A 26,861-nucleotide genomic window follows, 5' to 3' on the forward strand; every position below is an offset into this window, starting at 1 on the left:
AGCCCCAGTGGTGAAATGGGCAGGGGACTCTAGGAGCTTGGTGGGCTCACCTAGAACAGGTGGGACCAGAGATTGTCAGGGTGGCCCAGGAATGAGGCAGGCCTGGCAGGATGGGTCAGCTGGAGCTAAGGCTGAGGCCCTGGCTGCTTCAGTAACTTATAATTGTTGAGGTAACTGTGTGGAGAACACCATTCCATGAACCCCCGGGGAGGGGGGCCACCTGAAGGCACTGGTGTGTCCACCCTGGAGCTGGGCCAGGTTGGGGGTTCCTGTCCTCCTGAATTCACCCAGATTGTCTCCCAGAAGCCTCTGTCCTAGTTGCAGAGATAGGGGTCTGGGGGTTGGGAGGTTTATCCCTGTCCAGGGGATTGGATGGAGCTGGGGTCTTTTCTGAGGCTGTGTGGGAAGTGTGCCTGGACTTATGGGGTAAGGTGTGCTGCAAGGCTAGGGCACTGGGCAAGCTCACCCCTGCTGCTGACCCCCAGTTCTGAAGGAGCCAGGCCCAGAAGTGCAGCGGTGTGAGGAGAGAAGGCCAGCAGCCTAGCCTCAGTGGCCCCCATGCTCTGGTAGACATACCTTGATGGGGAGGATGAAGCTGAGCCCAGGTGACCTTGACTGGGAAACCCTTGATCATGAAAGGGGGGGGTTTCAATCCCAGCTATGGGGGGGGGTGGCTCTGCTTCCCAGTCCATGGGGTGCTGGGGGAGGGGGAAAGCCAAGGAGCCAGAAAGGATCTCTGGCCTGTGGGGGTAGGGGTGGGTACCGTAGGGCTGGGGTGCTGTTAATAATTTCATCTCCGTGTTCCCCCTCAGCCCCTGCTCCTGCCTCCCTTCCATCCAGGCAGTTCTTAGCTCAGAGGAGCTAACCTCCCTTCTCTGAGGCAGGCTGTTCACTCCCCCAACCCCCACCCCACAAGCCTGGGAGGTCTGGATCAGGCCGGACAATTCGACCGCCTAGCCCCCTGCCCTACCCCCAGGTGCCTCTAGACCCCCTTGTCTGGCTGCCCCTTCTCTGCACCCCTTGCCAGCCCCAGCTCCTCGGTTCTTTGTTCGAACGTCTCTCCTCCGTCCCTCCCTCTCTCCTCCCTCTCTCCTCCTCCCTCCCGCCTGCCTCCCTCCCTTGCTCCCTCCCGCCAGGCTTCTTTCCTTCTTTCTCTGCTCTCCTCCTGGTGGGCTCCCAGGTGGCGGTGGCTGTTCCTTCTCTGTCCACCCACCTGGCTCGCCTTACTGGGGGCTTCTCTGGGGCAGGGGCTAAGTGGAATGCATCTAGGAGCTGGCAGAATGGAAGCGACTGTGGAAATGTCCTCCCCTTCCTTCTCTCTGTCCCTCTATTTCTCTTCTCCCCTCTCTCTCTTCTCTTTTCCATTCCCCCATGCTTTCCAAAGAGGGGTCCTGGACTTGGCCCCAGCAGACTTGAACATCCCCCATTCAGTCCTTTAAAGGGCCAGAGCATCTTGGGAGGTCCCTGTAGGGGCCCAGTGGGGCAAAGCCTTCCACCTTCCTGGCTACCTTGGAGAACTCTAAAGCTGTCCTTGGTGACCCTGACCTTGTTACCATGAAAATGGATGCAGGGGAAATGAGGTCAAGGGGGGTTTGAGTCATCCTGAGCCCCCTGATACATAGGATCAAAGGTCTCTGAGGGACCCAGACTGCAGCTTGCCTCCCCCCCCAAGCCAGGGCAGTGTTCCCCAGCTTCCTTGAGCCCCACCCCACTAGCAGGTCAAGTTCTTGAGCAAACACATGTTTGGGAGGACGTGTGTGGGCATGCAAGTGTGGACGTGTGTATATCCACAAGTGTGTGAGGCCTCACAGGTACACTCGAGGGTGATGGTGGCTTTGCAGCCCTCTCTCCTACCTGCCCCTCCCACCGGAGCCTGCGATTCACCGAGCACCAGCTTGGTGTCCCAGCAGCCTGGGGGAGAGGCTGGCTCTGGTTCTCTCCTTCCGCTAGCCTCCCCAGGAGGGAGCATCTGTGATGGGGTATCTTTAAGGAATGGTGAGAGGGTGTTCCCACAGAGGGCACCACCTGGGGAATGGGCCAGGAGGCCTGAAGCCTCACTTCCTGTCTGAAGAGCCACCAGTGTGGTTTGCCCTGGCAGGAGAGGCTAGGGCTGGGGGGAGAGGACCTGGGTCCAGGGAGGGCCTCAGTGTCTGCTGAGTGGGGCCTGACAGATGTGGAGCCCAGGCCTTGCCTCAGCCTCTGTCTGCCAGTGCTGAGGATTAGCAGCCCCTGCTGCCTCTCACCCCCACTCCAGGGTCCTAGAAATGGGCCTAGGGTCCTGCCCTAGGAAACGGAAGGAGACAAGGCAGATCTGGAGGAGGGGGCTCACTTTGTCATTCTCTGTGTCCCCACCCCCAATGTATCCGGGTGGGGGGGTTGGGAATTGGCGCTGTTTTTTGCCGGGAGGGAGCAATATGTTCCGACAACTGGTGCTGGGTTGCGTTTACCCAACAGCCAGCCTGCCTGGGGAGACAATATTTTAAAAACATCGTATTGAAACTTGGACCTGCTGGGGGTTCTGCTGGGGACACTGAGGTTGGCTCAGACGCTGCCCCAGGCCTGCTGGCTCTCCTCGCTCCCCTCTCTTTGCCCTCTAGAGGCAGAGCTAGAACTTTACCTGGCAGGAAGTCCTTCCGTACATCTGACCTGGATCCCTCCTGCTGTGATTTCAGTAAAAGTAGACCCTGCTATTCTTTGCCTCTCCTTTTCTGGCTGCCGTCTCTTCCATTTTAGGCTGTCTATGTGTGTCTCACTTATCCTCCACTGTCTCCCATGCCCCCTGCCCCAATAATCAGGTCCCGATTTCCTTAGATTGGGTGGAGAGGTTTGGCGGGAGCAGGCAGGATGGCAACCATCTCTTCCCCCATTTCTGGAGGTGGGCGAGGGAAGGAGCAGCCCATTTGGTTGGGGGTGGGCACAACAGAGAGAGCCTGCTAGGAACTGGAAGAAGCTGTAAGCTGGCCTGTTTGAGCAGGACCCTGCAAATGGAATTCGGGGTGCAGGAGGGCAGGGTAGTGTTTGAATATCCAGTGGCCCCTATTAGCTCTGGTGACCCCAGGCTGCACCTGGTTGCTCCGTCTTTGGGCCTATTGGCCACACATTCCCAGATAAAGGCAGGGACCAGAAAGTGTATAAGGTTTGCACACTGGGGCATTCATGGCCCCAGGCCGAGGGTGTGGGAAAGGAGAGTTGGTAGGGCCAGACTCCCCCATCTGCCTTTCATATTCAAATATTGATTCCTCCTTCCCAGGTGTCCAGACAGCCCAGCCAGCTTCTTGGGCCCTAGGCCCCTCCCACAATGCCTGTCGCTTGTCTCCTCCTCTGGGCTTCCCTACTGACTGGGGCCTGGCCAGCCACCCCCACCCAGGACCACCTCCCGGCCACGCCCCGCGTCCGGCTCTCATTCAAAGGTAAGAGACTGCCTCGCTGGTCCCCAGCATCATCTTCTGTCCACAGGATTCAGCCCGCTGCAGAGGCCACCGGAAGAGGCAGGGCAGAAAGAGATACTTCATGCAGCCACATGGGTTGCCCTGGGTATGTGGGTGGGGAGGAGAGGGATGGTGGTAGCTTGCCAGGAAAGGCTAGAGAACGGGCCATGTGGACATTTCCACAAAGTCTCCTGAGCCTGGGCCCCTTCTCAAGGCAGACTCTGGGGTGTCAGGCTGGGTGGCCTTGGGTCCGTAAAGCGCCTCCCTCAGTGTGAGAGATAACAGGGGAGAGATGCCTCTTCTTCCCGACTCGTGTTTGGGGAAGCCCGTCCTCGCTGCTGCTCTGTGTCTGTCCTGCCCTGGGTGGTTCCTGAGGTGGAGGGTCAGGCGGTCAGGCAGAAACCAAAGCCGCAGAAAGCTGGAGCAGCAGACCCTGCTCTGCTAAGGGGTGGGTCTCCAGGTGGGAGGGGGTCCCAGGAAGCTGGGAGGGTGCCGTGGGCTGCGAGGGGAGCGCGGGCCATTTGGCGAGTTCAGGGACAGCACATGCTATGTGATGGGTCTGAGCTCCCCAACGAGCACGTTGCTTTGGGAGTCACCGGAAGGCTCTAATGAGCAGTTGGGTTCTGGAGAGTGAGAGACAGGTCCCCCGGCTCGATCGCCTTTGTACCTTGCCCACTGGTGGGCGAATATACATGGCACACACTCAGGTGTCCAGATGGCTCAGTCACTAGCTCTTCCTCAGAGGTGTGTATGATCGGAAGATTTTCCCCCCGCCCCGCCTGCAGAAAGGGGATGCTGGGACCTGGGGGGCCTGGGGTCACTGCGGAGTTCTCCTCTGGCCCAAGGTCACTTTGTCCAGCCGCCTGCCCTGGGCGGGACCGACTCAGCCCTGGCTGGCCAGATTTCCGGGCACACATATTGGGGTGAAAGGCTGGGCTGACTTTTCCTTCCTCGGGTTTGGCTGAGGTCCAGCCTCCACCTCACCATGTTCCCATGTCCCCTTGTCCCCATGTCCCCAGCAGAGCTCCTCCCCTGTCCTCATCCCACCCTGTGAGTTGATGGGGGAGTGGGGAGTGAATTTCAGACGATGTGCCTGGAAGGAGTCCAGTGTAGGGCCTGAGGAGTGGGCGGAAGTGTGATGGGTTTGGTTGTAAGAGCGCCCTTCGCCCCTGGGCCTGAGAAGGGGAGAAGTTTATTCTGCTGATCACTCCACCCTTCCCCAGTGGACTTCCTCCTAGCAGATGAATAAATCTTGAAGGGGCCTGGCCCTGCTCCCACTCCCTTCCCAGCCCAGGGTGCCAGCATGGGGAGCAGAGTGTCCCCTCCCCCAACAGGGGAAGGGAATGGGGCCTTGTCTCCACACCCCTGGGACCCTAGAACCCAGACGTCCACTCTGGGTGCTATTTTTGCCATTACCCTGGAGAACCATGAGGGGAAGCAGGCAGGCTAAGACACAGGGTGGTCCTCAGTCCTCGGTATGTGCCTCTTAAACCTTCTTAGACCTTCAGAGGCAAAGTGCTAAGGACTTTCATTCCTGTTTTCCGGAGAGAAAAACCGAGGCTCAGGCAAGGGCAGGGCCAAGGTCAGGCAGGAGGCAGAGGCGAGGCCAGAAATAGAACCCCAGTGTCCTGGCCTTGCTGACGCCCACATCAGTTGGGTCGATCCCTTCTCATTTAGCTCTGAGGCTGACACCCGCAGTGACTAAAAGCCCAGCTTGCTGGCAGCTATCCTGTGGTGCTAACGGCCATGGCAGCTCAGGGTGGGACCATGGGATGCCTGGGGCCACCCCACCCCGTGCCTCCATGCCTTCGGACACACATGCTTCTCTGCTCCGAATGACCTTTCCAGTTCCCTGCTGACCTTGTGGCCTAGTTGTGTGCTTGGATGTCACTTAATTTAGCAGATGCTTGCAGACTAAGATGCTTGAGTCCCTACTCTGCGCCAGGCCCCATGCCGAATACCAGGGAGTCTGCAGTGACCAAGATGGGGTTCTCACCGTCAGACTGGCTGCAAAGCTAATGGACACCTGGTGGGTTGGTACCACTTGGGAACCCAGCACCGACGCTGCACCAGGCCCAGTCATCCCCCCGTGCTGGGTGGTCTCAGACTCGTCGTGTACACACAGTAAGGCTCAGAGAGGAGAAGGTCTTCACCAAGCATTTGTGGAGTGAGTGGATACCAACACCCATAGAAACCGGATTTCACAGCCAGACCAAGGACTGGGAAAGGGCTGGGGGCTTCTTCTCCCAGGTACACGTGAGGGGCACAGAGAGGGTTGTTCTTAGAAGCACTGGTGATCCTCTTGCTCTTTGCCTCAGTTTCTCCATCTGTGCCTTGCCTGAATATAGCAGCTGGCATGCCAAGCCCCCGGGACTCAGCCTAGGCCCTCTCCTCCCCTCCCCTCCCCTGGGCCTGCTGCCGTCAGGAGGTGCCAGTTCTGGCCTGGCTGGGCCAGACCTTGCAAGCTGGAAGGTGCTGGCACGGGGGGCCACACTGTCCAGAGCAGCTAAAGGAAGAAAGGCAGGAACTGGTCCAGGCTTGGGCTTACTGCCTGTGCACCCGCCTGGGCACCCCAGCCAGGCCTAGAGCCAAAAAGGTGCAAGGGAGCAGGGCCCCAGGGTTTCGCTATAGCCCAGGTCAGAGCAGGGGGAAGGCAGGGTGGAGGGGGCTCCTATGGCCCATCCCCTCAGCTTCCAGAAGCAGCACAGCCAAGGTCAGGCAGAAGTGCAGGGTCACATGGGGAGGATTTCCAGGAAAGGTGAGGTGTTCCCTGAGAGCTCATGCTTGGGACCAGAAAGCCTAGGCAGTAGGACCCTCTCCACCCATCCTGGCCTGGAATTCCCTTAACCCCAGAGTTCCTGGCCAAACCTGGGAGAAAAAGCTCCCCCACCTCACCGTCCTGAGATGACCCAAGCCAGGGGGCACCACCTCCCTCAGCAGCAGGGAGGTATGAATGCCCTGCCAGGTCTTTTGTTCAGCTTGGGGAATGTTTATTTTATCCCAGGAAGCCACCTCCACAATAAGCCGCCTGGGCCAGCTTCAGCCAGGATATGGGGCCAAGCTGCATTTGGTGGGGGAGAGGGGTCCTGTGATGATGCAAGCTGGCTGGGCAAGCTGGGGAAACTGAGGCAGGAGTAGGGCAATGGGGTGGAAGAGCCAGGAAGGATGAAAGTAATAGAAATAACGGTCAGGGGGCGCCTGGGTGGCTCAGTCGGTTAAGTGTCTGCTTTGGCTCAGGTCACAATCTCAGGGTCCTTGGATCAAGTCCCATGTCAGTCTTCCTGCTCTGTGTGGAGACTACTTCCCCCTCTACTTGTGCTCCCCCTCTCTCTAGCAAATAAATAAATAAAATTTTAAAAAATAAATAAATTACAGTAGGTAGCCGTGATGCTAACCACGTGGTGTTTTCTCCAAGGCCTTTCCAAACCCTCTCCAAGGGTTTCTCCCTGGGTTTCCTGTGAGGCTTCCCATCACTCAGGAGCAGGATTAAGCTGGAGCCTGGCTCTGCCTGATGTCTGAGCCCGTCCGGGGACTGAGAGAGCAAAGGGTGGGTTGAGGGAATTAAGTACAGGTCTCTCCCATGAGCTCGGGACAGGGTTCCAGGATCCTACTGCTGGCCTTAGCCTTCCCACCCTCATTTCCTAAGGAGAGGGCTGAGGTCACCCTGGGTGGGCTTCTCGTGCCCTCTGCTTTTGGAAGCGACAGCATTGGGGTTTGACTGTTCCTCTAAATGCATCCCTCCATCACCCCAGTCCTCCACTGCTCAGAGTCCCCTAGGAAGGTCTCTCCTTTTGGAGAAGGAAAGCCAGGGTCCAAGAGAGGAAAGGCTCCTGTGTCCAGGGTGGCCCTGGGATTTGGATCTTCTCTAAATCCAGGCGTAACTGGCTTGCTCTATGCGGAGGGACACTCGGCAGGTGGAGGGCGAATGGGTGGGTAAGTGCCGGTCACTGCCAGCCCACCCAGCTCAGCCCAGCCTCCAAGCCTCGGGAGATTAAAGGCCCAGGATAGTGCCACCGCTTACATCATCCACATGTGGCATCAGAGAGCCATAGTGGCCAGACCTTCTTGTTAGGAAGTGACGACATTGGAGGTTAGGAGAGGTCATGGCCCATTTACTTCACCCAAGGGGGATCAAGAGTGGGTGAATATGGGTTGAAGTGAAGGTGCCTTTAGCCTTGATGGTGCATTGCCCCACCCCCCGGCCTAACTGTATGGTGGGGGTGGGGTGGGGACCTGCCCTTACCCCCACCCCCAGGAGCTTGCTGGCCAGCTAATGGGGGCTGGCGGGGGTTGGTGGTGGCTAGGAGATTCAGAATAAGGAGGAAGGAGAGGGAGGGTGGGGGGAAGCCCAGAAGGTTGGAGACCAGAGGTGGCACTGGGGAGCTAGGTAGAGGTGACCTGTTTCTGACAGCTACACTGGGATTTGGAACTAGCAAACTGGGGAGGGCAGGGGAGACCAGTATTCCAGATGAGCCAGGAGGAAGAAGGTAGGAAGACCCAAAGCATGAACTTGAGCCCAGAGTCCTGCATTTGGGATCTCTGTTTTCCAGGAAATGGGAACTGCCTTACTCATGAGAAGGGACTGGGAAATGGCCACTTCGGGAGCTGGGAGGTCCTGGAGGTTGGCTGTCCCCTCAGCTGGCTAGCAGTTGGCATTCAGAGAGAACGGAGCAGGTCCTATTCTTGCCGAGAACCCGTCTGAGGCCCAGCCCGAGTCAGCCAGCATGGGGCTGGGGGCCTCCGGCTGTGGTCCTTCCAGGTCCAGCCGAGCCTCTGATGGGCCTGCCGCTAGCTGGGCCTCAGCAGCCCAGGCCCTGTCTCTGGTTCCCTGGCAGGATGCCCGCCCCTCCCTCCCTGGCTCCAGCTTCCCTTGGCACTAAGCGAGGAGCTGGTGCATGCTCAAGGAGTAAATCATGTTCCTTGGCAGCCCCCGCTGCTTCGTAATCGTAAAGAATTTAAAGAGAAACCGCCAAGATAAAAATCTCGTCCCAGCCCATAAAGGTATCTTTCACCCTGTGGCTTGGGAGGCAGCGGCCTCAGAGTGGGCTCCTGGCTGTCTGCACCTGCCTGTCTGCACCTCCAACCCTGTGACCCCTCCAGAGTGGGCGGATGCCCGGAGGGTGTCTTCAGAGCTGTGGGTACTCTGCCCCTCCTCCCCAGGAGACCTCTTGCTCCTGCCCCAGGACTTAAATTTGGGAGATTGTGAAGGTGGTGATGGTGGTGTTTGCAAGGGCTGTCCCTGAAGGCCGACAAACCTCCATTCTGCCCCTGGGAGCTGTGTGACCTCAGGCAGGTGGCTTAGCCCCTCTAGGACCTGGTCTCCATAGCCCCCCAACCACACTGTGTAAGGTGGGAACAGCAGTGGCCCAGTGGGGGCGACGTTCTGAGGGCTCAAGCCACTTTGCCAACATCCCGGCCACTGAAGATCTTGAGCAGTGTCCCTGGGACTCTCTGTGTCCCTTCTGTGTTGTCTGTCAAATGGGCATAAGGATGGGGCTGAACTCACCGTGCTGCAGGAGGGTTCACTCTGTGAGTGCAGTTCCAGCCCCGGGGAAGGAAGTCTCAGGAACTAGGAGCCATTCTGGTGGGGGCAGAGGGGCAGTGGGGGCAGAGAGGCAAGGGCGGTTCCTGGGGGAAGCCCAAGGAGTCCCGCACTGCCTCACCCCTCCCTCTAGATTTCTAACCATTGGTGAAGGTGACTGTGTTTGGAAAGGACTGCAGGAAGTACCCTGAGCCCTGTGCCAGGCAGAGATATGATGCCCTTGCCATGGGCATCCGGTCTGGCTTCCTGGAGGAGGCTGCCTTTCAGACAGGGGAAGAGAGACTGTGGGAGGGAAGAGCAGGAGCAGGGAGGCATGTGTGGCATAACACCTGCGGGGAGGGCAGAATCCTGTGGGGAGTGTTTGCACTTGCTCCTTGTGGGTTTCAAGCTCTTTGTTCCTCTTGACAGAGGCACCATGTACACACTGTGAGGGAAATCCAGTGAGAGAGAGGCACTGGAGAGGGGATGCCTTGGAGGGAGCTCCCTCCGCCTAGATGAGCTGCCCACTCTGATGGGGCCCCGTTAGCAGCCTCGGCGACCCCTCCTGGAGTGCCATCCCGGCCCGGGCAGCCTGTGCTGGGGACCCAGACGTGGGTTGCTCACTTGGGCATCTGTATCACGGGGCTGAGAGCAAGGTTTCCCAGCCTGGCCTGGTGCTGTCCTGGGAATCTGAGCCCTGTCTCAAGGGAGCCCTTGGAGTTTTGGAGAAGCAGAGAAGATTCCTGCTGCATTTTTCTTAGAAATAGCAAGAGGGCCTTTGCCAGAGGCCTGGATGCCAGAAGGCTCCGGTCTGAATCCAAAGCTCAGCTCACGTGGGTGCCAGAGCTTGGCAGGCCTGCAGCCACCCCCCCACCCCCAACATACCCCAGGCTGGGGAAGAGTCTCAGGGAGAGCGTGGAGGCCTCCTAGGCTCCAGACCCTGAGCACTGGTCCTAACCCAGCAAAGAATGGGCCTGGGTGGTGGCTGCTGTCCTAGGATTCAGGAGGCCTGTCTACAGGGGAGGGAGGCCTCAGCTAGGCTGGCTCGTGGCCTTCTCACTGGGGCTGCTGGCAAGTATGGCCCTCTGCTCCATCTCCGGGCAGGGACAGCCCCAAAGCAACAGCCCCTCCAAGGATCAGGAAGTCTTTGGGGCATGAGGCCTCAGCTCCAGACCCCCTGCCCCGACTCGTCTTCCTTCCTTCCTTCCCCTCATCCCCCCTTGCCTCCACCCCCTCCCATCCTCACCCTGACCCCTCCTTGGCTTCCTACCCGGACATGCTCTTTCCTCTGAGGTCCCTGCGCCCAGCCAAGAACCATGTTTCTTTCCACTTCGGGCTCAGGGCTGGTGCTCTCATTTCCCTCCCTGGGCAGAGTCCACTGCCTGTGTGGCTGCTGCTCAGCCAGCCTGGCGGGCCCTGGAGGTTAGACTCTACGGTTGGCAGGGGAGCAGCTAGAACTCAGGGGGCGGGGGTTGTGGGCTCCTGCGGCACCCCAGGCAGCCTCTGCCCAGGGCTGCTGCCTGCTCCTGCACACCCTCCTGTCCCAGCACCAGGCCTGTGTGGAGAACTCGCTGCCTTCCTAGACGGGTGACTGGCTGAGTCCTGCTTGGCCTCCAGACTCTGTCTGACCAGATCAGCCAAGGCCAACCCTGAATACACATCTGTCTGTTCGATGCCTCAGTTTCCCTGTCTGAATGTTGGGGAGGGGACTAAGACTGTCTGGGACATCCTGGGAATCTCTGGGTGAGCCATGTGAAGGCATACAGGGACCCCAGGAATCCAAGGAGGGCAGCAGAGATGGGAGCCCAGAGATGGTAGTGGGGGAGGGTCTCGACACCCACCAGCCTGTCAGTTCTGTCCTGGCCTGTCCGTCTGGTTGATTTATCGGAGTAAATGAGCCATGGAGAGTTTGTTGTCTTTTGCAGTCACGGGGAGGAGGAGGTGGGGGGGAAGGAGTGAGGGGTTTCCGGGCTAGGTCTGGAATGTGGGAGGCGGGGTGGGTCCCCGAGGCCTGTGGAACTGGAAGCAGGATCCACTCTCCCCACCTGAGAAATGGATCAGTGTGACCCTGCCCTTAGGGCCGACTGTCTTTCCACTCCCTTCACCCTTCTTGGGGTACATTCCTTGCCTGGAATGTACCCCAGGCTTCTTGCCTGGCCCAGGCCACTGCCTCCCATCCCATTCCCAGGGGCTGCCCTGCCCCTACAGGCCAGCTTTCCCCCTGCACTGTGTCCGAACTGAGCAGGAGCTCTGAGCTTTGCGTAGCTGGTGAAGGCCCAAAGGTGTCCTCATAGATGGCAGGGCGGGCCGAGAAGGATCCACACCAGACCTCCCAGCCTCCTGAGTCACTGGGTCAGACCTAGAATGATCAGGCGCCATGGAGCCCTGGGGGACGAACAGGGATCCCTGGAGGGACCTAGGCTGGAGAGCCCCCTACCTGCTGGGCCACAGTGGTCGAAAGCCATTGGACGTCCTTGCACAAGAGAGGTGTAGAACCGTGGGTTTCTGGCTGGCACGTGTGCCATGGTGTGGCCCTGCTGCCCCTTCCCTCCTGGTTTCTTCTGGGTCAGGATGAGCTGTGCCCCCAGCCTGTCCTTTCCTGGGCGGAGCAGGCGGGCACTGGGGCGGAACGGGCGTGGGAACAGCGCGGCTGAGCCCGCCAGCCCCTAGGCCCCAGGTCTCAGTCCCCAGCCCCCAGGCCACAGTCAGCAAAATGGGAGGGCTTTAGCCCAGCTGGGTGGCTCCAGCTCAGCTCTGGCGTGGTGTTTATCAAACAGCTGGGATGTTTACAGTAGCCCTTAAGAAGGGGCCCCTAGTTCCAGAGGATTTCCCAACTCTAGGGTCCCACTGGGGCTCTTCAGACTTCACCACTTTCCCACACCGTGGGGACAGCACGTCAGGGAGGTAGGGACCACAGCCATCCCTACCCTCCTCAGCCCAGGCTGGGCCAGTGTCACACACAGCACCTGCCCCTCCACGCACCACCCCCTCCCCCCCACCCCCCACCCCCACCGCCGCTTGTGTCCCTCTCCCCCAGGAGCCGACGTTCCCAGGATGTGGTGCTCTAGATGGTGAAATACGGTAACTGGGTCCCCAGTTCAGACTTTTAAATTAAATTCAATCAGAGCGGTTATTGAATATAAACACGCAGAGTCATTTACATGTTAATTATGTTGAATGGACTACGAGGCCATAATTAGTTGCTAATTGGGTGAGAGCGGCTGTAATTGGTTTTGTTGGCACCGACCTGGCTCACCTGCCTGGGGGGAAGGGGGTGCATGTGGATGGCTCCTGGGGATTTTCTGGGTCTCCAATCTGGAAAGCCTGGCCCAGGGATGGGATTGGAGGGGACAGATATTGAGGGGTTTGGGGCCGAGGAACTGGAGCCTACCCCCCAGGGAGGAGGCAGCTTAAGCCTCAGGCAAAACTCTGGGTCTGGTTTCTAGGGATTCCCATCTAGAACATTTCTGGGATAGAAAGGGGACTGGGAGAGCAAGCCCCTGATCATCAGTGACATCCTCCCCTGCCCGGCTCCATGTGGGGCCTGACCCTGAACAAATGGTAAATGCCCAAGGGAGTCTGTGGGAGCACAAGTCAGATGTCTCCCTGGTACACGCTTGCAGATGCTGGGGCCATGGATTGGCCTGGCCAGTGCTGGGGTCCCAGCACTGGGGTGTGAATGAGGTGGGTGCAGAGGCTTCGGGGGCCGCCCTGCCCCCAGATCGGCCTGGCCAGGACTCCCAGGATTGTAGGGCTGTGGCCAGGGGCTGAGGCCTTCCGGCTGGCCGCTCATTAAAAGAGGATTAGGCCAGGAGCCAGGGGGCCAGCTCAGCCCCCAGGCCTTCCTCTGGGGCCCCTCACAGCTTTGGGGGCGTGATAAGGGTCTGCCCCCACCACACTAAGTCCATGGGGACATCCAGTAAGGACTGTCTAGGCCCTGCCACTCCCACTGCCACTGCTGCCCCCTCCTTGTCCACCTCCGTTTCCTTCCTCAGAAGGGCAGGAGGACAGAACTCTAACGGAGACCCTGGCCAGCACCCCCACCTCTCACCCCTAACCTCATTGCTCTTCAGCTCAGAGATTAGGGCTGCACTAGCCTACATGAGGTCAGAGGTCAGGGCTGGACTGTAGGGACCTGTCTGTCACCCCCTAGTACCCAAGCACAGCACTGGGAGGTGACACTGTCAGTCAGGACCTGCTGCTTTGTGGGGCTGTAACCAAGGGGGCGGGGTTCACACCTCTGCTCCAAGACCCCCTTTTGACAGCAGCCCCTGCCTCACTGGCCACAGAGCCGGTGTCCTAGAGACGGGGAGCAGGGGTCGGCAGCAGGGGTCAGGGCCGCCCACTTGAGGTCTGCGGGTGAGGGCCATGGACACACCCCCTCAGTGAGGTCCACACCCACTACCTCCTTTAAAGTCAGGCACCCGCTGCTTCCCTGAGGGGAAGAAACAGAGATTCTCCCCACCTCCCAAGACTAAACCTCTGGGCACTGAGAATGTTCCTGCCTCTGGACCTTTGCCAAGCCATTCTGGGCCAGGACCCTGAGTGTCTAATGGCCATGGGGAAGTTCTAGAGGCTGGGAACGGCTGCGGAAATGAGGTGTCTGATGCCAGAAAAGGCTCTTCCTTCCCGATGACGGGAAAAGCCTTCCCGGATGTCACCCCACCCAACGTGTGCCCGGCCTGGGTGAGGGTATGGGGGTGAGGAGCCCTTCCCAGGAGGCATTACTATGCACACCATCCTCTCTCCCCAAGGTCAAAGCTTATCCAGACTTGAGTTTCAATATCCACAAAACTTTTGATTGTGCCCCACCCCCCCTCCTTGGTACTGCCATGGAGATGGGGGTGACACTCCTGCTGTCAGAGCTGGGCCTGGGACACATGGAACGGAGTAGAGAACAGCCCTGAGGACGTGGCCAGGCCAGGCCCATGTCACCTCCCCCCCACCCTCCACAGATGCCCCCTAGGCCCAAGTCTATGCTCCTCAGCGGGGCTGGGGGCCAGGAGCATCTAGCCTTGCTGACAGTGCAGGTATCCGAGCAGGAAACCCAGGACTACTCGGCTACTTCCTGCCCTGACCCAGGCTTCTTGGAGGAATGAAGGCCTCTGGCTCCTTTGCCCTATGGCAGGGTGGGCAGGGTGGTGACAGGACACTAGTTTCACTCCTTGCCCTGTGACTGGAGGTGAGCACCCCTTTCCCCTGGGCTTCAGTATTCCCTGTCTGAAGTTGGGGTACAGAGCTGTCATGGAGCCCCTTGTTTTAATTCTTTCCTACAGTCTGGCAGGAGTGAGAGGAGCACTCCAGCCATGGGTTACTAAGTCCAGAGGCCTACACTTAGTTCACTCTGGGACCCTGGAAGAGCCATCCTTCTCCACCTCAGTTTCCCTTTCTGTAAGCTGGGTTTGGATGGATAATTCAGGATTTAGCTTTGCTCCTGTGAGTTGAGGGTGGGGTGGAGATAAGCTGGAGTTAGGGGAGGGCTGGGCTGAGTCAACAGGAAGCTCTTTCCTGCCCCATTACCCCCTCTGCTCTGTACCCCAGCACTAGGAAGTGGTATAGCGGGAATAGGACTGAGGGTGGACGTCCTCCAAGAGATGGTGACACCTGGGAGCCAGCTTGCAGGGGGCAGAACTGGGAATCTCATCCATTCTTCTCTCCCCACCAAGACAGAGACTGCCCATGAAGGAGGGTGAGGAGAGGTCCCAAGGCGTACTCGGCTGAGTTCAGAGCAGGACCCTCACCTGCACAGATCACATTGAACTTCAGGGCTCGGAGGGCTCAGAGATGGTCTACCTAGGAAAATGAGGACAGAGTGCCCTGACTGAAGTCATGAAGCCCTCGCCAGAGCCAAAGACTCCTGCCTGACCCTTGGTCCTATGCCTTTCCGACCCCACATGGCCTCATGGGGACTCGCCCTCAAAGTTTCCACAGTGACCAAAGCATCATGTCCTGTGACAACAGAGCCATTGACGCCATATCCCATGTCCACTGGCAGGGGTCCCAGGGGTCCTGAGTCATGTGTCCTGTCAGTGGAGGGGGAGTCACCTTTAGGCCCTCGGCCTCCCAGTAGGCAGTCCCCCTCACAGGACTGGCTTTCTCTGGGCTGCCTCTCCTTCAGCCCCAAAGGCCACAGACCTGGGTGGGAATCTTACCCCCATGCTCTTGGGCCCTATTCCTTCCTTTCTCTGTGCCTTGATGTCCTCATCTGTAAATTGGATGTTGTGAGCTCAATGTTTTGCACATAATAGGTGCTTGATGATTAAGTGGGAGGCTCCCTCCATGACCACTTCTACCTAAGGGGTAGGGAGCAGGGAGTGCATGTTTAGGAGGTAAGATGTCCAATTAAGGCTAATCTCCTGCTCCCATGTCCCTCTGCTGAGTGTCTCTCCCCTGCCTTTCCCACAAATGGGGAATGGAGCCTGGAGTGCTGGGGCTCTGAGCTCTGGGGGGACTTGGGCTTGGGGCTTGGGCACTGGTTCCCGCAGAGGGGGAGGGTCCAGATTACAGAGGCCCAAGACTGGGCAGGGGTGGAGGGTAGGGATTCTGACTGCTTGTGTCCCTGGGGCTAGATGTTTGGAGATTTCCCCTACCCCAGGTGCCTATGTCTGAAGGTACCCACTTGAGCCTCTGCCTCCCTCCCCTCCATTGTCCCCCAAATGCCTCCTAACCCAGTAGGACGGGTAAGGGGACAACCCAAGGCCATGACCCCAGCTGGGGTATAAATAACCCCTGGCGGTCTGTCCGAGCCTGGGGGGGCTCCGCTGGCAGCCCCATTTCCTCTCTGGCTGCTTCCTGGCCCTGGGGGTGGGGGTAGTGTTTACTTTCCTGTTGTCACTATGGCTGGGTGGCCAGGCGGGGGACTCCAAGTGGCCCAACAACAGGTGCAGGACAGGTGCCCAGGCTGCCCTGCCCAGGACTTCAGAGGCACCGCCGGACAGGCGGGTAAAGCCGTAGCCAGGCAGGGATCGGCCCTTTGATCCCTTGGCGTCCCTGCGCCCCAGCGGTTGGCCAAGGTCATCACCTGTATTCTCTCGTTGCCACATGGGGCTGGGCAGGGCAAGGCCTTTGCTTGCCTCCCAGCCCCTCAGATGTAGGCTCTGGGTCTGCTATGGGAGTCTCCTGGCTCCCAGCGCCACCCTCCTCCCAGTGTTAGCACAGTCCTGGAGCCCCCATCTGAAGCTGCTCTCAGGCATAGCTCCTCCACCTCTGCTCCAGGGTCCCATGCACACAGCCAGGGTCAGGGTCAGCCAGGTCCCTCAGAGACAGCTGCCTGAGTCAAGGTCGACCTTGACTTGACTGATGGGATGGGGCCACCTGCTGGTCCTACCTTCTGGCAGCATCTACGGCACATGATCCCAGCTGTTCTCCCTCCCCAGACCTACCTCCTGACTGCCCCACCTGGGAAATGGGTTGCCAGCTACTGGGCAGGGAGATGGGAGCTGTATGGTGGCCTTCACGGGTGCCTCATCTGATGCCACCCGGGTGTGCACATGTGCAGACATGGGCCATGTGCATACAAGCGTGTGCTCCTCCATGTGCCGCCATCCCCAGCCCTGTCCCCTCCCCCTGTGCTGGTGAATATTCATCACCTTCATTACAATCTTCCCTCTTCTGCTGAGCTGAAGACAGCTGGGGGTGGGGTGAGGAGGGGCTTGCCAAGTAGACCCCTTGGCTCTCCCTACTTCCAGAGCAAAGTTCCTAAGTTTTCTGGAGTCCTGTGTTTGTCATTAGCCTGTCACTGGCCAAGTTCCTTCCTGTCCTTCATCTCCAGGAAAGAGGACTTTCCCCCAGTAATCTGGGGGCGGAAGGGCCAGGGCCGCCAGACTCATGCAGAAGAGAAACTAAGGACTCCACTGGACCCTGCCCCCCCCCAGCCTTGGGACACTGTAGCACTAGGGGGAAGCTTTCCTGGGAAAGACTGTTCCTGACTGGTTCAAAGTAGCCTGAGAATTCCACCTTTAGCATCCCAGTGGGATCTGGGGGGAAGCCCAAGTTCTGTGGGACAGTATTGCTCCAAAGAGGGCTGTCCAGTGTCCTGGCTGACCAGCTTCAGATGAGGCAGGGACCATGCTATGTGTCAGCTTTGCCCTGACTGGTGGGCAGCTGGGTGAGGATAAAGCATCCCGGCCCTGTGCCAGCGTCTGCAGGCTGTCCTGGAGGCACCTGCCCCCCGCCCTCCTCATTAACCCTTTTAGGCCCCTGTGGGAAGCAGGCCCCACCCTGAGTGTGGGAGCATTAGCCCCCACTAGAGCAAAGACTCTTTGATGCCATCACGCGCCCTGGCCCGCACCCACTGCCCTTTCATTGGGACCCAGAGACTGGCTGGGGCTGCTGATGAATCAGGGCTTTAGCTTTGGGTGTGGTCCCTTCCCTGGCCTGCCCACCTGCCCCACTTTCTCCTCCCAGCATCTCGGGGACTAAAGAGGGAGCTAAGTAGGCCCCCGGGAGCCGGGTCGGTGTTGGGGCTGGGGGAGGGTGGAAGCTGGGGGTTTAAGATGATGGTGTGATAAAGGTCCTCCCTCTGTCAAAGATGGCATGTCTGGATGGTCTCCAAGGAGCCTAACTGCTGTCCTGCCCTCCGCCCACAGAGCTTAAGGCCACAGGCACTGCCCACTTCTTCAACTTCCTGCTCAACACAACAGACTACCGGATCCTGCTCAAAGACGAGGACCACGACCGCATGTACGTGGGCAGCAAGGACTACGTGCTGTCCCTGGACCTGCATGACATCAACCGTGAGCCCCTCATTGTAAGGGCCAGCCCAGGTGTGGGGTTGGAGGGGTGTGGGGTGCGGGGCCCTGGGGCTGGAAGCCCTGTCCAGCAAGCCGCCCCCTCTGACCCCCGTTTTCGGCAGATCCACTGGGCAGCCTCCCCACAGCGCATTGAGGAGTGTGTGCTCTCAGGCAAGGATAGCAATGTGAGTGCTTGGGCGGAGGGGGGGTGTTTGCAGGGGGGATGGAGGGGGGTTGAGAGGCAGGGGACCTCGGGGAGGCAGCGGGGCGGGCAGGCATCTGGGCACCTCTTTGGCTTTCCCTCTGCTGCAGGGTGAGTGCGGGAACTTCGTCAGGCTCATCCAGCCCTGGAACCGAACGCACCTGTACGTGTGTGGGACCGGTGCCTACAACCCCATGTGCACCTATGTCAACCGTGGCCGCCGAGCCCAGGTGAGCCACACCCGGCCCAGCCCCGTGCCACCCCGTCAGTAGCCACACGCCAGGGCTCTGATGGGAGGCTGAGCTTGAGCCCCAGGCCTGCCACTGCCCAGCCCGGGGACCTTGGGTGAGTGACTCCTTTCACTCCCTCACCTGGAGATGGGGCTAACAGCTGCCTTTCTCACAGGTCAATGTGAGGAGGCCTCAGTGAGCAGCCGCTCCCAGACCTCTTAGCCCTGTGCCTGTGGACCGTGCCCCTGCCGCCAACCTAGAGGGCCTGGCGGGGGCCTCAGCATCAGGAGGCTGGACACCGGGGTCCCCTTCTGCCACAGGGCCTGGGAGGAGAGCTGCCCCTTCCCCAGCTCTGTCCCACCCTGCCCGCTTCTGCCCTTTCTCATTTCCATGTGGGCGTGTGTGTGAGCTGGTGTGACCTTGTAGGACGCATGTGAGAGTGAGTGGACTTAGGGACATGTGTGTGTGGGCGCGTGCCAATCTGTGTGTGTGTGTGTGCACGTGCAGGGGTGTATGTGTGCTCTGGGGGCCTGGGCGCTCATGTGTGCTCCTGGCGTGTGCACTGTGAGAGGCTGGCAGCCCGAGCCCGCTCCCCCAGCCCCAGCCACCCCCGGCTCTAACCCCTGTTCCTCGTCTTCTCAGGCTACGCCCTGGACCCAGACGCAGGTGGTCAGAGGCCGAGGCAGCAGAGCCACGGATGGTGCCCTCCACCCGACGCCCACAGCCCCACGCCAGGTGGGACTCCGCCCTCCAGGCCCCTGCCAGACAGCACTGCCTCTGAGCTGAACTGCCCCTGGGCCTGACCTGCCAGCCAGGAGCCCCCACCCCATGCGAGCCTTCCGAGGGTCTTCCTCGACTCTGGGCCCCCCAACCCGCTCCTTCCCCACACTGCGCCCTCAGGTGCCGAAGGCATTCCCAGCTGGCTTCGTGTCAGCCTGTGAGTCCCTGTAGGCAGGAGATCATGAAGCCACCAGGTGCAAAGAGAGCCTCGGGCCTCAGAACACGTGTGTACACAGACATGAGCCTACAGCAACATACACATGTGGGCACATGTTGTACTCTCCCTTAGTCAGCATCTTAGTCAGCATCTGGGGTCTGAACATGGCACGTGTCTGCGGCCTGACATATTACTCTCTCCTGTCCATGCCCCAGGCCTGCACGGGTCACAGGCAGACACAGGTGTCCTGCACACCCACATGCTGGAAACTCTGCTCCCCTGGGGCCAAAGAGGCAGAGCTGTCTGCCCTCTAGTCAGGAACTGGGACTGGGCTGGAGGAGGGCCAAAGTGGGGCTTGGGGAACTGGGGCTGGGCAGGGGCGGGCAGGGGAGCCAGGGCTGCCGGTGAGTGAGAGCAAGTGGTCACGTGAGCATGTGTGTCTGTGGCAGGGAGTGCGGAAATGTGGGATGGCTCAGACCGCATGTATGTGCACTGTGTGAGCGGTGGGTTCCTTGTGCTGATGGTGGTGTGTGCTGAGCTGTGTGTGCAGTCCCGTGTGCGCAGAAAGTCACGTGTGCCAAGCATAACTGGAAGTGGGCCTGTGTACACCTTCCCATCACCATCCTTGCCCCTTGCCACCACCTCCTCCCTGCCTCTGCGCCCCTCTCTTTCCCCTCCCTTCTCCCCATGAGCTCATTCTGGTCCCAACGCCTTATCAGCCTTTCTGCTGGCATCCTCAGGGCTGGGCTGGGAGGCACGGAGGGCTTTGTGAATGCCTTGTAGTCTGGGCTGGACCTCTCAACTCCTGACTCATTGGGGAGACATGGGGAACTGGGGGCTCTGCTGAGGGGCAGGGGAAAGGCCATGGCCCTTTCGTCTGTCCTGAGGACCCCAGGTAGGACATAAAAGTCTGGGGACACAGTACCCTCAGGGCCCTTTGGCCTGGTGAGACCTGGCAACAAAGGTCAGGGCCGCAGGCCCTTGGGAGTACCTCCTGCCCTGGTCAGGTTGGCAGCCCCATCTTGGCCCAGGACAGGTGGCCACAACTTAAAGAGTTGTGCCTTTGTGGCCCTAGGGGCCCTGACCAGAGTCTCCCTGACCCAGTTGGCATGGGGGGCTTTAGCCCCTGATTCTCAGGTCTTATCTGATACCTGGAACCAGGAATCACCTCCCTTGGAATGTGCATCATGACCCTTCCCCAGGGAGACCTGGCTGGACGGTTAAAACCCAAAGATATCTGGGGAGTGAAGGGATATGGCTTCAGGGTATCTCCAGGGGGCTTGCGCTTACCCTGGGGACATGATGACCCTTAACCTTCCTGGCTGTGGGACCAGCTTGGACAATGCTGAGCTCCCCTCTGCCCTGCAGGATTACATCTTCTATCTGGAGCCGGAGAGACTCGAGTCAGGGAAGGGCAAGTGTCCGTACGACCCCAAGCTGGACACAGCCTCAGCCCTCATCAGTGAGTGCCGCTACCCCATTCTGGTTCTACAGCCGTAGTGGGTGGCCTCTGCCTCTGGAATAGGGAGTGTGGCACCAACACTTTCCCCATGACAGAGACTGTGACCATGCCACGCCTGAACCCTCCCATGGGGCCATACCCAGCAGGGGGCGGGGTAGGGACCAGAGCCTGGTGTGAGCTGCAGGGAAGAGACTAGTGGTGTGAAAGTCTCTCTAGCCCCTCCGATGGGGGTACTAAGGGGGCCAGATCCTACCCTGAAACGGGCCGTGCGAAGGTCCTCCCCAGGCTGTCTGAGAGAGAAGACCAAGCTCCCTATGAGCTTGGTCTGCTGGGATCCGTAGAAGGCGGGGTGGTTCCATACATGTTAGTGTGTCTGGGAGGCCAGGAGAGTTCCACAGGGGAACACAGATGGAGTCCTGACTCCCTCACCAACTAGGGGGTCAGGGTTTGTTTCTGGTCTGGCCAGGTGTCTAGGAGAGTTAGGGGAAACTTCTCTGAGGAGGGGTCCTTTCGGGGCCTCAGGAGCAGCTGCTGCCCCTACCCCCAATTTGGGCGACCTGACCCTGGGCCCTGTCTCTGCCTGTTTGCTGGCTGCTGGACCCAGTCTGCCCCTCAGAGCAACTCCTGGGCACTGTGCCACTTCCAAGCCTGGGAAAGACCTCCAGGCAGGGGTTAGATGTTATCTTCCCCCTCTTGCCTAGCCTGAGGGTGGCTCCCTGACTAGGGGTCTGATCAGGGAAAGCAGGGCCTGCCCTGGGCACGTCTAGAAGGAAGACACGGAGTGGTATGTTAGAGCCTGCGTAGTTGCTAAATTTTCTTTCTTTCTTTTTTTTTTTTTTTTAGATTTTATTTATTTATTTGACAGAGAGAGACACAGCAAGAGAGGGAGCATGAGCAGGGGGAGTGGGAAAGGGAGATGCAGGCTTCCCGCTGAGCAAGGAACCCCATGCAGGGCCTGATCCCAGGACTCTGGGATCATGACCTGAGCCGAAGGCAGACGCTTAATGATTGAGCCACCCAGGCACCCCATTATTTCACTACATTTTATTATCTTTGTTCTCGAGGTTATTGACATGTGTTGTATTTGTGGGGTAGAAAGACTATATGGCGATGTGGGTGGCTCTCCCCAGCTCCACGTGCGGTGCCCCCGGGTTAGTAGCGTGAAGGCAGCCACCGTGGGAGCATTTATACCACAGAAATCGCCTCCCGCTGCGAATCACAGCCGATCACTGCTAACCCCAGTCCCCAGAGGCCGTTTTTTAGCACTGACCAACACCCCACTGGTGCCACAGTCATGCCCTGGGGAATCTGATGGGGGAGATAGGACCCAGCCCCCGAGGTCACAGCGGTACCCTCATTGCCCCACCTCCCCGCCCACAGACGAAGAGCTCTATGCCGGTGTGTACATCGACTTCATGGGCACCGACGCTGCCATCTTCCGCACGCTGGGGAAGCAGACGGCCATGCGCACGGACCAGTACAACTCTCGGTGGCTGAATGGTGAGGGCGGCCCGTGAGACCCCAGGGTGCCGCATGTCTGCGATCCCGCAGGATCCTCAGGGGGCCCTCGTTGGTCTGGCCCCGCGACAGGCTTCGGCAGGGGAGGTGGCACGTCGGGGCAAGAGTGGGGGGTGTGCCTGTACCTGGCCAGGGGTTCTGTGGGGGGAGAGAGGCCTTGTTGGAGGAGTGCCTGCCTAGCTGACCCCTGCCCGCCTGCAGACCCCTCCTTCATCCACGCTGAGCTCATCCCCGACAGCGCGGAGCGCAACGACGACAAGCTCTACTTTTTCTTCCGCGAGCGGTCGGCCGAGGCGCCGCAGAGCCCAGCGGTGTACGCCCGCATCGGGCGCATCTGCCTGGTACGCGCCAGCAGGCCCCCTACCGCTGCCCCCCCAACCCCCGCGATGCCTCTCTCCACACCCGCTGCAGGCTCTAGCAGCCCTGCTCGAGCAGGGTCTCGGTGCGAGAGCCGATCTGACCCTGCCCCCTGCCCGCAGAACGACGACGGTGGCCACTGCTGCCTGGTGAACAAGTGGAGCACGTTCCTGAAGGCGCGGCTGGTGTGCTCCGTGCCCGGGGAGGACGGCATCGAGACTCACTTTGATGAGCTCCGTGAGTACCCAGCAGGCTGGTGGGATCCTCCGGCTGCTCTGGGAGGGCTGGGGGCTGGATGGGTGGGGTCAGGGCCCCTCTGGTGGGCCACCTGGGCAGGAGCGGGCAAGGCCCTGGGGCTCTTGGGGAATGCACCCTCCCAGTGTCTTCTTCCTCTCCCCCCAGAGGACGTGTTTGTGCAGCAGACCCAGGATGTGAGGAACCCTGTCATTTATGCTGTCTTTACCTCCTCGGGGTGAGGCCGGGGCTGGCGGCGGCAGGGCTTGGCTGCTCTGGGGGGCTATGGCTTGCGGAGGTCCCCAGACTGGTGGTGGCCTAGGGGCTGGGGGCAGGCTGGGGAGGAGCACTGGGCGGAGGGTCTGCCCTGCCCATGGCAGCAGCTGGCCCTGCCCACAGCTCCGTGTTCCGAGGCTCTGCGGTGTGCGTCTACTCCATGGCTGACATCCGCATGGTCTTCAATGGGCCCTTTGCCCACAAGGAGGGCCCCAACTACCAGTGGATGCCCTTCTCTGGGAAGATGCCTTACCCACGGCCCGGCACGGTGAGGGCCCCAATTATTCCACCTTTCCCTTTCCTGTTTATTATGCCTGCTCTGGGTTAGCCCCTTTGCAGATGTGGGCCCCACCATCATGGAGATCACAGCCAGGCAGGGGAGGTGGACCATATACACACAAAAATCTACCATGTATCCACTTTTTTTTTTTTTTAAGATTTTATTTCTTTATTTGACAGACAGAGATCACAGGTAGGCAGAGAGGCAGGCAGAGAGAGAGGGGGAAGCAGGCTCCCTGCTGAGCAGAGAGCCCGATGCGGGGCTCAATCTTAGGACCCGAGGATCATGACCTGAGCCGAAGGCAGAGGCTTTAACCCACTGAGCCACCCAGGCGCCCCCCCATTTTTTAGATTTCATTTATTTATTTGACAGAGAGAGACACAATGAGAGAGGGAACACAATCAGGGGGAGTGGGAGAGGGAGAAGCAGGCTCCCCGCTCTGAGCCCAACGTGGGGCTCGATCCCAGGACCTTGGGATCATAACCTGAGCCGAAGTCAGACGCTTAACAACTGAGCCACTGAGGCGCCCCCCCATATATCCATTTAAGTAAAGCTGACATTAAAAAACAAAACACAAGGCACCAGGCCAGCTAAGTTGGTTGAGCACGCAACTCTTGATCTCGGAGTCATGAGTTTGAGCCCCACATTGGGCACAGAGGGAACTTAAAAAAATAAATAAATAAAACAAAATGAAACGAATCATCATTTGCCCAGCATCAGTCTATGAAGAACCCAGCCAGGCTCCCGGAAGAAAGATGGTGGCCAGGTGTGGCCGCTTGGGAGCCACACCTGCAGGGGGGACAAACCTGCCGGGCAAGCTGGCATTGGGGGAGCTGACTAGTGGTGGCCAGGGAGATGAGGGCTGGGCAGGGGTGAAGGGCAGGCAGAAGGAAAAGCACCAGGTCAGGGCAGAGCAACCTCAGAGTGTTAAGGGAACTTGGGGCTATGGTCTCTCGAGCAGGCGCTGGTGGGTGTGGGCGGCAGACTGGAGAGAGGAGACAATAGGATGGGGGATGAGGACCTGGGAAGGGAGTGTTCAGCTCTGCCTAATGCCACCACAAGGTCATGGCACACGAGGCCAGGAAGGTGGCTGCAGAATTTGGCCATGTGGGACCTTGGGACCTCGGCTGGAGCAGGGCCTGCAGAGAGGTTGGGTGAGGTGGGGAAAGCCTGGATGGGGGTCCTGAGGAGTGGAGCGGGTGAATGTGTTGGGGACGAACAAAGGAGAGGCCTCTACTGGAGCTGAGGGGGTCAGCAAGCCCCCGCTGGGCCTGACGCTCGTCACGTGCCTGCAGTGCCCTGGAGGAACCTTCACGCCATCCATGAAGTCCACCAAGGACTATCCTGACGAAGTGATTAACTTCATGCGCAGCCACCCGCTCATGTACCAGGCTGTGTACCCTCTGCAGAGGCGGCCCCTGGTCGTCCGCACGGGCGCACCCTACAGGCTCACCACCGTCGCTGTGGACCAGGTGGATGCAGCTGACGGGCGCTATGAGGTGCTTTTCCTGGGCACAGGTACCCACTGCTGCTCCCAGACCCTCCCACGCTGGGCCCGTTGGGCGGAGGGTGCTGATCCATGGGGTGGGAGACCTACCCTGCTGGGGGTTGCTCCAGGCTCACCAAGGTCAACTCTGCTACCGCCATCCTTTGGAGCTAGGATAACTGAGACAAGGGGTGGGGACAGCAGGGAAACTGGGTACCCAGGGACCCATGCAGGGTTAGGAAAAAGGGAACAGGTGGCCAACACCTGCAGGACACGTGGGTCGAAATACCGCCATACATGCTCTCATGCACACATGTGCACGTGCGCCCACCACAACTCCAGCCGCTCCACACAGGAGGACCTCCAGCATCCTTTTCTCAGCAGTACCCAAAATGAGGGTCTGGGGTGAGAGGGGCAGACCCCAGCTGTGACCACTCGCCCTTATCCCGGGCCCCTTCATCCAGGGGAATTTCTTCAACCTTGGTACAGCGTTTCTGCTCCACTGCCCTTGGGGGGTTGGAACCTGGTGGGGGAAGGGGCTGAGGCTAGTACCCCTTCCCCAGCATCCTCAGCCCCACTGAGGCCCTGCCCGGCCCGTTCCAGACCGCGGGACAGTGCAGAAGGTCATTGTGCTGCCCAAGGATGACCAGGAGATGGAGGAGCTCATGCTGGAGGAGGTAGAGGTCTTCAAGGTGGGTATGGGTATGACACCCAGTCCTGTTCTTCTCACCCTGGCCCTCCTTAGTACCAGCTCCTTACCTCAGACCTCCCTCCAGATGGGGGCAGGGAAGGGGTCCCCGTCCCCAAGGTAATCCCTGTCTTCTTCCAGGAGCCAGCACCTGTTAAGACCATGACCATCTCTTCCAAGAGAGTAAGTTTTGCTAAGGTGGGCTGGGGGTAGGGACGGAGACTGTTCTTCCTTGGGGTCATGCCCTTGGCATAAGGATTGGGAAACTGAGGCATTGAACGGGAAGGGAAGGAGCCCAGCTGGCTCCTGATGGGGGCTGGCTGTGGGGAGCGAACAGACACGCCCCTTCCCCTGCCCTCAGCAACAGCTATACGTGGCGTCCGCCGTGGGTGTCACCCACCTGAGCCTGCACCGTTGCCAGGCGTATGGGGCTGCCTGCGCCGACTGCTGCCTCGCCCGGGACCCCTACTGTGCCTGGGATGGCCAGTCCTGCTCTCGCTACACAGCATCTTCCAAGAGGTATGGACCCCTCAGGCTCTTGAAATTTGAGCCACCAGACCCAGGGTCCTATCCTGGGGGTTTGGTGACCGATGTGATATTACCCTGGGAGTAATGGATGAGACTCTTCCTTCCTAGAGTCTTGGGGGTATAGGGACCTGGGGCAGGGGCACAGCTTTCTTGAAAATACTTGATCAGGAGCTATCCTCATCTAGGCGGAGCCGCCGGCAGGATGTCCGGCACGGGAACCCCATCAGGCAGTGTCGCGGGTTTAACTCCAATGGTGAGTGTGCTGTGCCAGCATGGGGCCCTGTGCAGCCCTTGGAGCTGCTCCCAGCCCCCCCCACCACCACCACCGGAAGGACTCTCACATGACCCAGGGGGTAAGGGGGCTTGGGATTTGGCAGATGGGCTGTCCTTAGCCACCCACTCAAGGAAGGAGTGGATGCCCAGTGGTCTAGCCCTGCCTTCTTCCAGCATGGGTGCCCCTGTGTGTGCCCTTCAGCCCCTGCCCCGTGCCGGCCTGCAGGCCACCCGAGGCAATGCTGCTTTCACGCTGTGCCCTCTTGCCCTACAGCCAACAAGAATACGGTGGAGTCCGTGCAGTATGGCGTGGCAGGGAGCGCGGCCTTCCTCGAGTGCCAGCCTCGCTCGCCCCAGGCCACTGTTAAGTGGCTGTTTCAGCGAGACCCCAGTGACCGGCGCCGTGAGGTGATTTCCTCCACCCCTTAGTCCTCGCTGTGGGTGCGGGAGTCCCCACAGAGTAGGAAGTCCATGTAGGTGGAAAGTGCTCTAGGAGCCCATCTGGGGCAGCCCCATTCTAAGAAAGCCCTTCCAAGTTCCCCTCCCGGTGTGGAAGTCATTTCGGTGAATCGAGTTATATGGAAACGCTAGGATTTCTGTATTTTATGGAAACCACTTAAAAGCCTGCCTCTTTACATGCAAATCCCATTCGTGTGCTCTGCTGGAGGTATATACCCCATGGCGTGGAAACGTCAATGCTCTCGAGCTC

At 59.5% G+C, this 26,861-nt stretch overlaps 1 protein-coding gene across 2 annotated transcripts in view; it reads left to right on the plus strand.

The window, feature by feature from the left end:
• SEMA3F (semaphorin 3F) overlaps positions 1-26,861 on the plus strand; it is a 29,763-nt gene that overhangs the window by 1,200 nt on the left and 1,702 nt on the right. The window contains exons 2-18 of one of the 2 annotated variants that reach the window (XM_032868103.1): positions 3,251-3,410; positions 17,538-17,698; positions 17,804-17,866; positions 17,994-18,113; positions 18,756-18,848; positions 20,419-20,512; positions 21,893-22,012; positions 22,232-22,371; positions 22,510-22,624; positions 22,790-22,859; positions 23,021-23,165; positions 24,473-24,695; positions 25,267-25,355; positions 25,493-25,534; positions 25,713-25,870; positions 26,065-26,132; positions 26,427-26,560. In XM_032868103.1, the coding sequence (XP_032723994.1) occupies positions 3,299-3,410; positions 17,538-17,698; positions 17,804-17,866; positions 17,994-18,113; positions 18,756-18,848; positions 20,419-20,512; positions 21,893-22,012; positions 22,232-22,371; positions 22,510-22,624; positions 22,790-22,859; positions 23,021-23,165; positions 24,473-24,695; positions 25,267-25,355; positions 25,493-25,534; positions 25,713-25,870; positions 26,065-26,132; positions 26,427-26,560 (1,947 nt within the window). In that variant the 5' untranslated portion in view covers positions 3,251-3,298. The remainder of the gene's footprint in view (positions 1-3,250; positions 3,411-17,537; positions 17,699-17,803; positions 17,867-17,993; positions 18,114-18,755; positions 18,849-20,418; positions 20,513-21,892; positions 22,013-22,231; positions 22,372-22,509; positions 22,625-22,789; positions 22,860-23,020; positions 23,166-24,472; positions 24,696-25,266; positions 25,356-25,492; positions 25,535-25,712; positions 25,871-26,064; positions 26,133-26,426; positions 26,561-26,861) is intronic. The other variant, XM_032868104.1, reaches the window with a different exon arrangement.

The sequence above is a fragment of the Lontra canadensis genome, unplaced genomic scaffold (assembly GCF_010015895.1).
Source record: "Lontra canadensis isolate GAN:19392208 unplaced genomic scaffold, GSC_riverotter_1.0 scaffold35, whole genome shotgun sequence".
NCBI classification, from domain to species: Eukaryota; Metazoa; Chordata; class Mammalia; order Carnivora; family Mustelidae; genus Lontra; species Lontra canadensis.